Source organism: Pelophylax lessonae, assembly GCF_965119305.1.
Source record: "Pelophylax lessonae genome assembly, chromosome: 3".
Lineage (NCBI taxonomy): Eukaryota > Metazoa > Chordata > Amphibia > Anura > Ranidae > Pelophylax > Pelophylax lessonae.
In genome coordinates, this window is record NC_138770.1 from 657039644 (window position 1) to 657054228 (window position 14585).

At 43.8% G+C, this 14585-nt stretch overlaps 1 protein-coding gene across 6 annotated transcripts in view; it reads right to left on the bottom strand.

Annotated features, from left to right (window-relative positions):
- Window positions 1-2512: 2512 nt before the first annotated feature.
- The window catches only part of CCDC88A (coiled-coil domain containing 88A), a 338561-nt gene continuing 326488 nt past the window's right edge, over window positions 2513-14585 (bottom strand). For 5 of the 6 annotated variants that reach the window (XM_082250173.1, XM_082250171.1, XM_082250174.1 and 2 more), the window contains 2 exons: window positions 12125-12222; window positions 2513-3356 (listed from right to left, as the gene is read on the bottom strand). In XM_082250173.1, the coding sequence (XP_082106299.1) occupies window positions 12158-12222 (65 nt within the window). In that variant the 3' untranslated portion in view covers window positions 2513-3356; window positions 12125-12157. The remainder of the gene's footprint in view (window positions 3357-12124; window positions 12223-14585) is intronic. The other variant, XM_082250170.1, reaches the window with a different exon arrangement.

A 14585-nucleotide genomic window follows, 5' to 3' on the forward strand; every position in this document is an offset into this window, starting at 1 on the left:
ATGGTCTGGGGCTGCATGAGGGCTGCCATCACTGGGGAGCTACAGTTCATTGAGGGAACCATGAATGCCAACATGTACTGTGACATACTGAAGCAGAGCATGATACCCTCCCTTTGGATACTGGGCTGCAGGGCAGTATTACAACATGATAACAACCCCAAACACACCTCCAAGATGACCACTACCTTGCTAAAGAAGCTGAGAGTAAAGGTGATGGACTGGCCAAGCAAGTCTCCAGACCTAAACCCTATTGAGAATCTGTGGGACATACTCAAACAGAAGGTGGAGGAGCGCAAGGTCTCTAACATCCACCAGCTCTGTGATGTCATCATGGAGGAGTGGAAGAGGACTCCAGTGGCAACCTGTGAAGCTCTGGTGAACTCCATGCCCAAGAGGGTTAAGGCAGTGCTGGAAAATAATGGTGGCCACACAAAATATTGACTCCTTGGGCCCAATTTGGACATGTTCACTTAGGGGTGTACTCACTTTTGTTGCCAGTGGTTTAGACATTAATGGCTGTGTGTTGAGTTATTTCCAGGGGACAGCAAATTTACACTGTTATACAAGCTGTACACTCACTACTTTACATTGTAGCAAAGTGTCATTTCTTCAGTGTTGTCACATGAAAAGATATTATAAAATATTTACAAAAATGTGAGGGTACTGTACTATTGTGTATTGTGTTGAGGGTACTATTGTGAGATACTGTAAATGCAATTATTTTATTAAATATAAACTGCTAAATACCTTTTCTCATCAGCAGTATATAGCAGTCTTGCGACTTCTATCAGTTAATGGTTAAAGCTTGTAGGAGTAGTTTTCATTCTTCTCTGACTGTCCTACGAGGCTACATGACCCCTGACCCTCTGTCTGGACAGTGCTGATCACATGCACCCTCCAAAAAAAAAAAAAAAAAAAACCTAGCAATACATACCAAACTGAGCATGTGCAGAGTGCCCCCAAGTCTCTATACTATCATCAGATGGATTGGGGACAGTAAAAGGGGAGGATCAAAAAGCCTTTTTACACAATGTGCAGGATAAACCCCTTAGGTTCCACAATGCGTATAACAAGCATGCTTCACTGCATATACACACTGATGTTACGGTTGTGGGATAGTAACAATTTAATGCCAAGGTCAAATAAAACAACATACAAAAGGTATATAAGAAAATGTTTTAATAACACAGAACAAGAAAAGTGAAACATCCCATGTGTGTTAAACGTCATTATGAAGCATCAAATCATTCAAACACAAGTGGAAAAAAAAGAACGGTATTAAGACAACAGTTTAAATTAGGATTTAGGGGGAAGAGAAGTTCATTTTTGTCACGGATACAATAAATGTATGGGAAGATTTCACATTCATCTATAATTACAGTCACGCTTACCTTTAACTCTTCACCACCAAAGAGCCATGTACAATGTACAGGCTTTGGTAGCAAATCAATCAACCAGATTAAAAATGTGGCATTGCCAACATATATATATAAAAAAAAAAAATACCAAAATTGATATCTGCCAAGACATTTTGCCATCAGCTGATTATGCAACTAAGAAATTGCAACGTACATTATAATCCTTTTTTGATCATCCTCAGTGCAATAACGTTGTCCATCGTTCTCGATTTCCAAAAGACTACAAATAAAAAAAAAAGCAATCATCTTGCTACGTGTTTTTTTTTTTTTTTTTTTAAAAGCGCCTTAAAAAATTCAGGGAGGGCTGTCAAGGGGGGCAAATGCCCCATGGCCCCTATTTATATTTTATAATTTGAGAACTGGCACTGTGAGGGTAACAAAGCATCCTTTATTGCTGCACGTACCTGGCAATAGTCGTGCATGGCCACTGTTTTTACAGGCTTGTGGATTTGAAGTTGTGGACATAATCCTCCCGTATGGCAAGCGGTACATTTTTTCCCATGATGCTCTGAATGTAAACATTAACCTTGTGTTCCCCACCATCTAGTGGCCCTCCATTGGATCCCATTAAGGCAATTAGTGCCCTATGAACTATAGCACTCTATGGCCATTCAGTGGCAGCCCTCCATTGAATCCCATTGAGGCAATTGGTGCCGTATGAACTATAGCACTCTATGGCCATTCAGTGGCAGCCCTCCATTGAATCCCATTGAGGCAATTGGTGCCGTATGAACTATAGCACTCTATGGCCATCCAGTGGCAGCCCTCCACTGAATCCTATTGAGACAATTGGTGCCGTATGAACTATGGCACTCTATGGCCATCCAGTGGCAGCCCTCCATTGAATCCCATTGAGGCTATTGGTGCCGTATGAACTATAGCACTCTATGGCCATCCAGTGGCAGCCCTCCACTGAATCCTATTGAGACAATTGGTGCCGTATGAACTATGGCACTCTATGGCCCTCCAGTGGCAGCCCTCCATTTAATCACATTGAGGCAATTGGTGCAGTATGAACTATAGCACTCTATGGCCATCCAATGACAGCCCTCCACTGAATCCCATGGAGGCAATTGGTGCTGTATGAACTATGGCCCTCCAGTGGCAGCTCTCCATTAAATCTCATTGAGGCAATTTGTGTCATATGAACTATGGCACTCTATGGCCATCCAGTGGCAGCCCTCCTTTGAATCCCATTGTGGTAGATTGTGTCATATTAACTATGGCACTCTATGGCCATCCAGTGGCAGCCCTCCATTGAATCCTATTGAGGCAATTGGTGCCGTATGAACTATGGCACTCTATGGTGGTCTCCAATGAATGAAGATAAAACTTAAAAATGTTCCACAAATATTAGCACGGTACCCAAATATAGGAGGGTACGCTAGAGCGAGAGGAAGGTGCTGAGTATATCGAAGCGTCTGTGATTTAACACACAATTTGTTTACTGTGCATGATAAGCATGCTATCGGATGCTTGGAAGAGGCAGAACCATGCAGTATGTTGGGATCACATGAGGCAGTGATTAAGCCAGGAAGCATGGCCTTTGCTAGCAAAAACTTTAACCGTCTTCAATGAGTAATACAGAGGTTGATTCAATGTTTAGAATTGATCATGGGTTCATACAGTTTGCTTCCACGAGTGCTTGTAGGTCCATCCTGAGCAGGACAATAGAAGACTACCACAGTGCAAAGTGCAGAAAGAAAAATCTGATTCCTGTAGCGTTTGTGGGCTTTTTAAAAATGTACTTTTTGTGTGTTTTTTTTGCATTTCTCTCCAACTGAACTCCTTGATTCAAGGAAGGAAGGTGTCAATTCATCTCCAGCTCTAGCGCTGAATGCTTCCAACTAAATTCTCTGATAAAGTTGGCATGGCGGGAGGTCCTGTGACTTCAGAAATGGAAACTTCGCAAGGACAAACTGAAGGACACTTTTCGCTCTGTGTTTAGTAGGAAGCAGAGAGAGAAGAGAAAGAACAAATAAGAACAGCGAAGAGTGACACAGTGAAGATCTATGAGGTTAGACAGCGAAGCGGTTACAGCATGCGAAAAGACAGGAAGAACAAAGGACACATTAATTATTGAAGAGTGGCCATGCACACATTCCTTTCCTGGTAAGGCAATGCCTTTTTATTGCATATACTGGAAGGAAGGTTGGGATGAAAGAAAGCTTTGTTTCTACAGGGCTTGTGAGTACACTGCACTAGCCATTTTGCAATTTAAAGTTATAAAAGAGATGCCACTGCACAGCACCGGGACAGGCACGTCCACCACCCAAGGCAAGGATCCAGAATTATGCCCCCATTCCACACTATTCATACATGCCGTAGAATGGGTGTACCACCCTGCGCCCATTTTTTCCCCTTTGCTTCACAGCGCCCAGGGCATCTGCACCTCCTGCCCTCTCCTTGTCCCAGCCCTGCCCCTGCAAATTAGTGTCCACAAATTCAAATTCTGCAAACTAGCCCCTGCTTTTGGGTCACTACTGAGGTCTGCACAGAGCTGTTAACTGAATTGCAAGCAGCCTGTTGCATCTCCAGCTGGTTCTTTTAACATTGTAAAATGCCCATTTTTATTTTTTTTCTACTTTTTTAATTAAATTTTATTGCTATATCCATAAATTGGGAACCAAAGATTCCATTCAATAAAGGAGACATTGAGAGCCGGTTCACACTGGGGCGACTTGTGAGGCGACCTGGTCGCCTGACAAGTCGCCGTGGGTCGCCTGCCATAGATTAGCACAGGACCCGTTCTAATAGGAGCGACACAAGTCGCTCCGACTTAGAAAAAGGGTCCTGAGCTACTTTGGAGCGACCTGCATTGACTTCAATGATATGAAGTCCGTGCATGCCGCTCCGAGCTCGCGGTGCAAGCTGCGCACCGCGACTTCACAGGTCGCCCGGCAAAGTCGGGTCGCGCCTGTGTGAACCGGCTCTCAAGGCACCATAAAGTTGCAGGCAACAAAAACACAATTAGAAAAAAAAAATATTTTAATTGTATTTGTCACAAGCCATCCTTAAAATCATACAAAATTATAATAACATGTTTGAAATAAGTGTTTTATCACTATTTATTTATTTCTATTTATTACAGGTACTTGTATAGCACTGTCAATTTACGCAGCACTTAACATATATTCTGATACTGATGTGATTTATTCTAGAGATCACCATAATTTGCCCCTGGGGAAGCAGTAGCTTTGGCTATAAAAACACGTTGGGCCTGGATTTATGAAGTCATGAAACACTATAAGGAGTAGGGATCGATTGATATTGTTTTTCGTTGCCGATACCGATATTTTGGCCATTGCATATCGGTATCGGCCGATATGGGCCGATATTTTCGTACATTTAAATAAAATTGTTTTTTTTTATTTTTTTTTTACTTGACAGGTATTCTTGTGGAGGGATCTGGGGGTCTAAAAGACCCCAAACCCCTCCTCTGCACTTAAAAGCATTCAAAACAGCAAGTTTGGTTGTTTTGAATGCTGTAATTTTTTTTAATCTGGCACCAGTATCATGACATCACTTTCGGTTTTTGCATGGAGGCCGGATCAGAGCCAAATGCGGCTTTGATCGGGTCTTCGGCGGCCGTGCAGGCTGGTTGCCCGGGTCTCCCGGTGGGACGGGAGACCCGAGCGAGCCGCAGAAGGTGGCGGGAGGGGGGGGGGCGTCCCCTCCTGCTCCTTGTAATGACAGCCGATCGCTTCTCAGCCACATCAGTTGTCATTACAAGACAGCCGACCGTCAGCTATGGACGCCGGTACCGGGGTGATGCCTCTAGGTGCAGCCATCACTCCGGTACAGCACTTTCCGAAATATCGGTAATATCGGGCACCTTGGTGGCTGATTCCCATATATCGGGGAAAGTGCATATTGGCCCACGATATATTGGCTTTGCCGATAATCGGTCGATCCCTAATAAGGAGATCTAGTGAATTTTCACAACATGGACTGGGTATGGACTCTTGTGTGTTAAAGTGCTGCAATGACTGTTGAAAATTGTTAATTATGCGGAGAACACACAACACAATTTTGTATGATTTTAATGACGAGTGGTGACTAAAACAGTTTGTATATTTTAATTTTTTTAAGTGTGTTTTTCTGCCTGCAACTGCAGGTGCCTTGAAAGTCCCCTTCATTTAATAAAAAAGTTGATTCCTAATTTTTAGATATAGATATTGGGATGTGGCACCATATTTTTACCCCTGAGATATGGCCGTTACTGCTTTATATGTTTAACTTTATTGCTATCACAAGGGAGCTACAAGTCTCCTATGTGATAGCTCTGCACAGGTGACAGGTCCTCTTTATGGAGACATCAGTGGTCTATTAGACCCCCAATGTCTCCCCGGCCCTCCATAGCAGCTGATCAAGCACAAATCATGCTTGATTAGCAGGGAATGGCAGCTCTGAAACTAAATGTGACAAAATCACTGTTGTCTCCAGTTTCATGAGTCACAAAGGAGATCAGGGAACCGATGTTCCTCCATCTCCTGTGTGAAGCTGTCCTGGCTGTGTACCGAGTCAGGAGGCAAGAGAGGGGGTGGCTGTTCTCTGTACTGTAAAAGTGATCAGGCAGCTATAGAGCCACATGGATCACTTTTACTAGATGGGCAATCGCGGGCTGTAAGGCCTCATGCACACAGGGCGTTTTTCCTGCCGCGTTTGGGAGCATTAGGTGTTTTTTTTTTACAGCTTAAAAATGCCTCTCCGTGTTATTCTTTGTGTCCATACACACACAGGCTTTTAGGAGCTGTAAGTGGCATAGGCGTTTTTTCTAGCTGCAAAAAAAAAAAAAAATCCCCAGGGCCAGCGCTTTCTGGAGCAACAGCGTTACAGCTGTAAAAACGCCTGATGCGGCTAGACGCGGGTTAAGCTGCAGTGGCTGAATTTGGGAGTGGAAAATACAGTAGAAGAGGGCAGAGAAACGCCGCTAAACGCGCATTAACACCAATGCAAAACGCTTCTAAAGGCACATTTTTAAAGCGCTTTTTCATGGTGTCGGTACTGGCTTTGCAGCTTGTTTGTTTTTTTTTAACACCCTGTGTGCATGAGGCCTACAAAGCGATACCAAGATCATAGCTGCAGCCATGATCTTGGTATAACCGCTTGCTGACAAGCCGGAAATATATACATACGGCGGTCAGCAAGTGGGTAAACGATTATGCATGGTATAAATGTATGAAAGAATGTATGAAACATTGGATTTAAAAGTAGATTAAAAAAATGATATTTTATATCCACTACAACCCATTGGCTGCTAAAAATGTAATTTATACAGTATATAAATACTTCTAAATGTATAATATACTTATGAGTTGAAATAGACTTTGCTATATATTATTTCATCTTGATTTCATAAGCAATAAAAGAAATCTGTCTATTATTTCTGGAAATACCTTCAAGCAGCAGGTCCGGATAATTTTTTAGGGCTTTAGGATGAAATTATTTGACCCAATGACGGCATCATTGAATGCTCTGACAAATACATTTTCAGAATTGCGTATGAATATTCCAACGGATATCTAACTGTGCATGGGCAGACTTATAACTGCATAAGATACTATGGTGCACACAAATTCGTCATGGGATGCCTTTATGTGTTGGAATGGACTTCTATTTCTGGTATTGCCCAAATCTGATTTAGACTATTGAATGGAAAGGGTTACACAGAGATTACATACTATATTAATTCTCTCAAAATTGATATGAAGAATTGACAGAAAGACAAAAGACACACAGCATAGATCTTCTTCAGAGAATATCTATGCAAAAGAAAACACATTTTTACTATACTACAAAGAATACTAACAGTGTACTACATTGAGAGAAGAGGTTTGCCTGGGCAGCAGAATATCCTTCAGTGATGGTCTTAGTGCAATGGCAGGGATTCCCAAACTACGGCCCTGCAGCTGTTGCAGAATTTCACACATCCCATGAGGCATTGCAAAACTCCGACATTCACAGACATGACTAGGCATGATGGGAATTGTAGTTCCTGAACAACTGGAGGGCCGTAGTTTGGGAATCCATAAGCTAGATACAATAATCATAACACCACCTTTCTGGTATTGAGATGTTGTAAGAGAGAGCAGCAAATAATCAGCTTGCACAAACCCATTCCAGGCAGGGGAGGGCTGGCAGCCTTTGGCCTGGGGGTCAAGTCCAGTCAAGTGGCCCATTGAACCATGGAATCAGCTCACCATCCATGCCTACCTGGTTTTGCACTGACAGCTGTATATAGTGTCTGGCCCCTACATTAATCCAGCCCTGAGTGTGGCCTTTTTACCAGTTTTTACCACTTTTCAGAGTGGCCTAGGGGGCAATTGCCACCTTGCCCCCCTTGCCAGTCCTCCCCTGCTTCCAGGTATTCCCAGACTAACACAGTTCACATGGAAACTCATGAAAAACACAATTTCAGGACAAGGGTCATCAAGAGATTAATGACAGATTCTCTTTGAAGACCACTTCTTGACTTATGCTGCTTTATTACCCTCCCCGTTGGAGCCACAACAAAATATCCAGCACTACCTGTTAGAACTGAACATGTGACTTCTTCCCATGGAGCAGTGTTTGGGCCTTGAAGCCAATCACCAGGCCCGAACTCTTATCATGTGGGGACATCTACTATTTCATCAACCCTGTGTTCTAACAAGAAGCTTACATAGGGTTGACTCCTGAAGTTGCATAAGAGTGCAGGGAAAGCAGGTATAAGACAAATGTCAAGGGTCAACCAGGGCATAGTTAGGGCTCTTTCACACGGCCGCTCCGCTTGTCCACAAATCATCCTATTTTGATGATTTGCGGACATAATGTAAGTCAATGGCATTGCGGATGTCAGCGGAATACCATCCGTGACATCCGATTTTCCTCCTTTCAGTTCTGTTCCGTTTTTTGGAACGGAATAGAACCCTATTTTTCCTTCGTGTAAAAAACGGAAAGGAAGGAAAATCGGATGTCAGCGGTGTCATCCGCTGACATCCGCAATGCCCATAGACTTACATTATGTCTGCATATCATCCGCAAATGGATGGGATGATATGCGGACACACGTAGCGGATGTAACAAGTGCTCCGTGAAAAAAAAAAAAAAGTCCCGCAGCGGATAAGTACAGCATAGCGGCCGTGTGAAAGAGCCCTAAGTGTCTTATTCAGAGGCGTAACTAGAACCTTCAGGGCCCTGGTGCAAGAAACCATGAAGGGCCCCTTGGACCCCTGGCCGGGGTCCTTCCCTTCAAGCCTGGGGCTCTTCCCACTGATCCTGGGGCCCTTTATTACGATTCCATAGCTGGACCCTTTCACAAGTTCTGCAGTGGGCCCCCTTCCTGCCATCTTGGGGCCTCCCCACGGTGGTGGAATGCCAGGGCCCGGGCGCAAGTGTGACCTTTGCGATCCTGGAAGTTAACCCACTGGTGTCAGTAGTTTTTATTTTTTGGTATTTTAATTGTATTATTTATCATTTTATTTTATTTTTTTACATTGTCACTGACTAGGACTCTGTCCAATCATAATAGGAAGGAAGGAGCTGGTAAATTACATATTTACCGACCCCTTCCTGGTTCTCTGTTGGGACACATCCCCTGCAGCAGCCGGCAGGAGAGGGAAGAGAGCACAGTGGGGGAGGGGCAGCACAGTAGGGGGGGAGGGGGACCAGGGGTACACACAGGGGCCCAGAGACAGCAGAACACAAGTGAACTGGATAGGAGGAGTGGCAGGGGCAGCATACAGAGGAACCAATCTCCTCCATTTTCCTCCTGCAGCTACAAGAGGAACTAGGACGACAGTGATTTCTCTACATGCTGCCCCCGCCGCCCCTCCTATCCAGGTGTACAGGGGAGCCGCACAGGCCCCCTGGAGCATGGGACCTGGTTGAAATAGCAACCCCTGTAGTTACGCCCCTGGTCTTATTAAAGACCCTTTCCGGACATACTGCTTATGCTTAATTTCTCTACTGAAGCCACTGTAAAATACAGGGCACTTCCAGGTATGAGGGAACATATGACCTCCTCTCATGACGCAGTGCTCAGGTCTAGCAATTAATCGCCAGGTCCAAATACTGTCATGTTGGGGCATCACATATGTCATCAACCCTATGTAACCTCCAACACCATTTGACAAGGGGCGTATATAAGGCCTGACTCTCTCAGGTGTAGCAAAGGCGAGTATGAGTGGATCAGGAAGTAGGCTTTAAAAAGTGGAGTGGAGAAATGAAAATGATAGTTGGTGTGTGTGACACAGTAAGTCAGTAAAGGGTCATTAAAAAGATCCCCCAACTTTGCCCTGTGTGACCCTTGACATTTGGCTTATATTTGTCTTCCCCACACGCACACGCTGCTTCGGGAGTCAACCACATTTTGTTTGAATAGGTCTTTGAAAAGAAAATCTGTACCATGACCAAATGCATGACATGCCATTGCTAACCTTGTTATGAAAATGTTAGCTGCCTGGCTGTCCCTGGCTTTAAACAAGCAAGAAACAAGGAAAGCCAGAAAAGGTCCAAACTTTGGCTCGTTGCAAGACAGTGATTCAACTACTACTAAAGATAGAAGATCAGCTTATCAGCCAGGCAATCAGCATTCTCAGAAAGATAAGTTAGTAATGGCAGCCTCCATATTTTGTCAGTATAGATTTACATTCAAAGTAGTATAGCTGAAGAAAAAGTATATTGTAAAATAATGTCACATATCTGGATGCTCCATAAGGTGTCAGTATAAGTCAAAAACCACCTCAACCAGCCATTAGGTACCCCCAACAATGTTCCAGCCCACGAATAGGATAAACCAGAATTGAGCATTGCATTGTGGGATTGGGCCCTACCTATCCTCTACTGACAGATTCGGGGGGTTCTTGGGACGCTGCTGCTTTTGAAACAGTTTAGGTATGCACTGGCACCTTATGGTGCCTACAGTTACATGACAGAGTATTTACCCACCCATCCTTGCACAGGTTTCTTTAAAACCCAACTCCATTAAATTTTTTTTTTTTTGCTCTCTTTTGAACAACACAGGGAAGGGTTAGAACATTTGCCAGTTTTTTTTTTTGCTGCCCTTGTTGTGGAGATTACCTCTCACTTCCTATCCGGAGGGTAAATTATTGTAAATCTCTCCAATAGTGATCAGTTTGGGTGTGTTCGGACTAGAATCCAAGCCCACTTCTGAAAGTTCACTAGGAAGTGGTCACCTGAACAAGCCAATCATCTGCAGCTGGGCCAAGTCACACCCAACAGTTGTATGTGTACAAGGGGCATGTATACATATGGCTGCAAGGAATGCCCTGGCCACAGATGATTGGCCTGTACAGGTGATAGCTTCCTGGTAGGCTTGCATACGTGGGTTAGGATCCTGGTCCAAACCTGCCCAAGCTCACCACTGTTCTCCAGTTGGGAAGTGTTGGAACCTTTGACAATGTCTTTATAGCTGTCTGTGCCTTCCTGTCCTGGTGATGCCAGCTGCCCCGCCATTTCTTGTTTTGGTGTCTCAGGGACAGGAAGTAAGGGAAAATCTTCCCTTTGGGGTTAAAGTAGGACAATTTAACTCTTTCACACTGTATTCGAAAACTACAAACATATTCCTGGTAGGGGGCTTTAACAACTTAAATCTGTCCATCAACATAGTGTCGGGATTCGAACCTGTGAGCAGCCACATCCCAGGCGGTAGCCCTGCTTACTAGGCTACCGTCCTCTCTGGACATTCCTCCCTGAAGCCTATTATTTCAACCTTAGTCTTGCCAAGCCTTGCTCATCACCCTTGATTCCCCACACCTGGTACTTCCCTATACAAGTCCAGTCCCTTGCACTCCAGCTTGCTGATTATTGAGCTCCTGAGCCTTGATCAAGCTTCTCCTCACCTGCTGCTCTTATCTACTACCACAAATCCAACGCTGACCAGGAATGGACTACCGACTACTCTTTTGCTTCGTCCCTACCTACTGAACTGCTACCTCTGTTGCCGATCCGGATTGTCTGACCACACTTACTGCTGCCCGCCCCGACCTTTGGCTCGTCTGACTTCTCTCTGGTTATCCCTTGTCTGCTCCCCCGCCTTCGGACCGAACCTGCACTCTGCCTGGCTGGGTGATCCTGGGGACCGCGACCTGGTGGTAGCTTGCAGCGCAGTCTATCCCCACCATCAGGGGCTCTAGTGAAAACCAGCTAGCACTTAGTTTCCGCACCTCAGGTGAACCCGTGTCCTCATCAGAGTACTACGCAGTGTCCATCCAGTATCCAGCACCTACTACCTGCCTGCGGTCTTTGCCACTGGGCTCCACTCCTACCTCCGGCCAGCAGTCCTCTGACTCAGGTGAGCCTGTAGGATTGTTACACATAGATTGGCCAAATTGATTGATATTTAACAAAATTGAAGAGGAAAGCAGAATAAAATAAATACTATTTACAAAGCTGATGAGTCCTTCCTCACAACATCTCAATTGTCAGAAAGGTGGAATTATACTTTGAACCTTCTGTTTTCAGTAGCAAACCATGTTATGTTCCTGGCTAGGCTCCCTCACCAATGTACACATCTACACATGTACTGCACATAGTCTTCTCTGTCCAGCTGGGTTGCGCACATCAGATTTGCAGTAAGGAAATGGAGAGTAAAGCATGCAAATGATGAAATGGAAAGCAGTAAGCCGCATCTCATGGTTGGTTAAAAGCCATTTGTAAATGAGGATAAGAGAGCCTCATTTACAATACGGGCAGGAACTCACCACTTGGGATATCACTTGAACAGGGTCACTAAATTAAGGGATTTGCTGCTCCCTAGACCTGCTTTTTGAAAGCCTGATCTCTGGTGTGGCCTCCACATCTGTGGGAGAAAAGCTGGTTTAGTACTTTTGAAAGTCACCAAAAGGCACAGAAGCTTGAAATAAGAAATGAAGGGTTCATTCAGATTGGTAAATAATGGTGACAATCAGACATCTAAAAACATGGAGGCTGCCATTGCTAAACTCTAATTCTGAAAGTGCTTGTCGCTTGGCTTTCATGCTGACCCTTTTGCTCTTTTGGATCAGAGACTGAGAAAGTACTGAAAACGGAGTTAGCATAACAGCCAGCGAACTAACATGAGAAGTCAGCAATGGTGGCCCCCTTTTTCCTCTAATGGCAGCTACACCTGGAATTCAATGCACATACAGGACAATGTTTGTTAGTTATGTATTATCAAAGCTGTCTGTAAAAAATGACTTCTCTAATCTTTCCAATATGCATGAAATATCAGGTGTTAGTGCCAAATTTAAACCATTTTTAAAATGCACCTGTGCCCAGACTATGAACAATAAAGCCCCCTTGACCTACCGTGTTTCCCCGAAAATAAGACCGGGTTTTATATTAATTTTGTCTAAAAAAAAAACACTAGGGCTTATTTTCAGGGGATGTCTTATTTATAAACCTTAGTTAAAGTCATTGTAAAATGATGTAATCAATTTTGTAAAAAGATTGTATAATGTGCAGTGTGTCTACTCTTGTAACCTTATTGTAGAAAATACCTTATTGACAGCGACGCTGGGCGCTCACATGAGCTCTTCTTCCCCCGCTCCGAATACTGCAGAGGGAGAGGCCGTCAGCCCTGCTCTGAGCACTGCAGAGGGAGGGGCCACTGACGTCAGCCGGAAGGAGAGGAGAAGCTCTCCAGCAGGTCACGTGAGCACCCAGCGGCACTATAAATAAGGTATTCTCCCCAATACAAAAAGAGACACACTGCACATTATATAATCTTTTACAAAATCGATTACAGGTTTTTACAAAGACTTTAACTAGGGCTTATTTTAAGGGTAGGGCTTATATTGCAGCCTTCCCTGAAAAATCACGCTAGGTCTTATTTAGGGGTAGGGCTTATTTTGGGGGAAACAGGGTAGTTGTTTGAACTGTGAAGTAATTCATTCTCAAAACACTCAAAGTTTAAAACATGGACTCTATAATCCCATTCACACTTGAACGATTTGCAGTGCATTTCTTGAACTTTAAGATTTCTTATTAAATGTGTTTTATTCAATGGCGCCCCTTCCCACTTGAGTCTTGTGCTGCTGCTTATCATGTGAAAAAGTACATGAGCTTGTTTTTTGGGCAGTCATGCATTTTAGCCAAATAGACTTCAATTACAACTGTGGCAAGCGGCAGAGGGCCTGGGAAGAAAATGGCATAACAAACACGGCCCAAGAGCTCTGGCAGCACAAGACATGACACAGAAAAGCCAGGAAGCAGAAGCAAGGACGACAAAATGATGTCATACTGTACACTGACAAAAACAAAAAAAACCCCTGAAACTTGAAAATACATTAAAAAGACACTTCAAAACAAGTGCTCACAAGCAAAAAAAAAACTTAAAAATCACCTGAATATATTTACACTCAAATGTGAATGGGATACATTTTTCCACAATGCCCATAGCTGCAGAGGTGAATGAAGGCTTGTTTTTAAGTTCCTAAACTGCTTGTTCCGAATATGCTAACACTTTAGTGTGCATAGTCTGGGTACAGGTTCTCTTTAACTTTTGGCATAGTGAGAGGGATTGTTTTATTCCCCACATGTGACCAGAACAGCCCTCACCTTGGTTCTACTATGGGAATTGGGACTTTGCTTCCCTGCCTGCAGCATATTCTCCATATACTCCAATATGGAATAGTGACACCACAGTTCTTTTATGGCCAACCCACTAGCGGATTAACCTTAAAATTATATGGAACATAATGTATTTCCATGGGGTTGGTTACAATACCAGTACAAGATAAGACTAGCTCTTTGGGGAGACAACATTTATAATAAAAATGTTGAGTGTCAATTCACTGGAATCAGTGATGTTAGAGAGACATGTCCTTTTCAGGTCTTGCCACAGAGAAATTATTTTTAACCAGTGAAATGACTGACCAAAGATTAAAAATTCAAAAGGGCTGCCAATTTTTGATGGGCTTTGTGTATTTAGGCCTGAATGAAGATTTGTTGTAGATAGTCTGTGCAGTGGCACAGCAACCAGTTTCTCCTTGTGCAACAAACAACGGAAGGAAGAATTTGACTGGTTCCTACACGACATCGCCCATCTAAAGACCTTCCGTCAACACAACATCCCCCATCTGAGAAGACTTTCCCTCAAACCCTTAATAATGGGGCCATGCTTGCAGGAGGAATGGTTACTAATGTAAGCCATCATCTGCTATTATTGCAGTCTAGAATAGG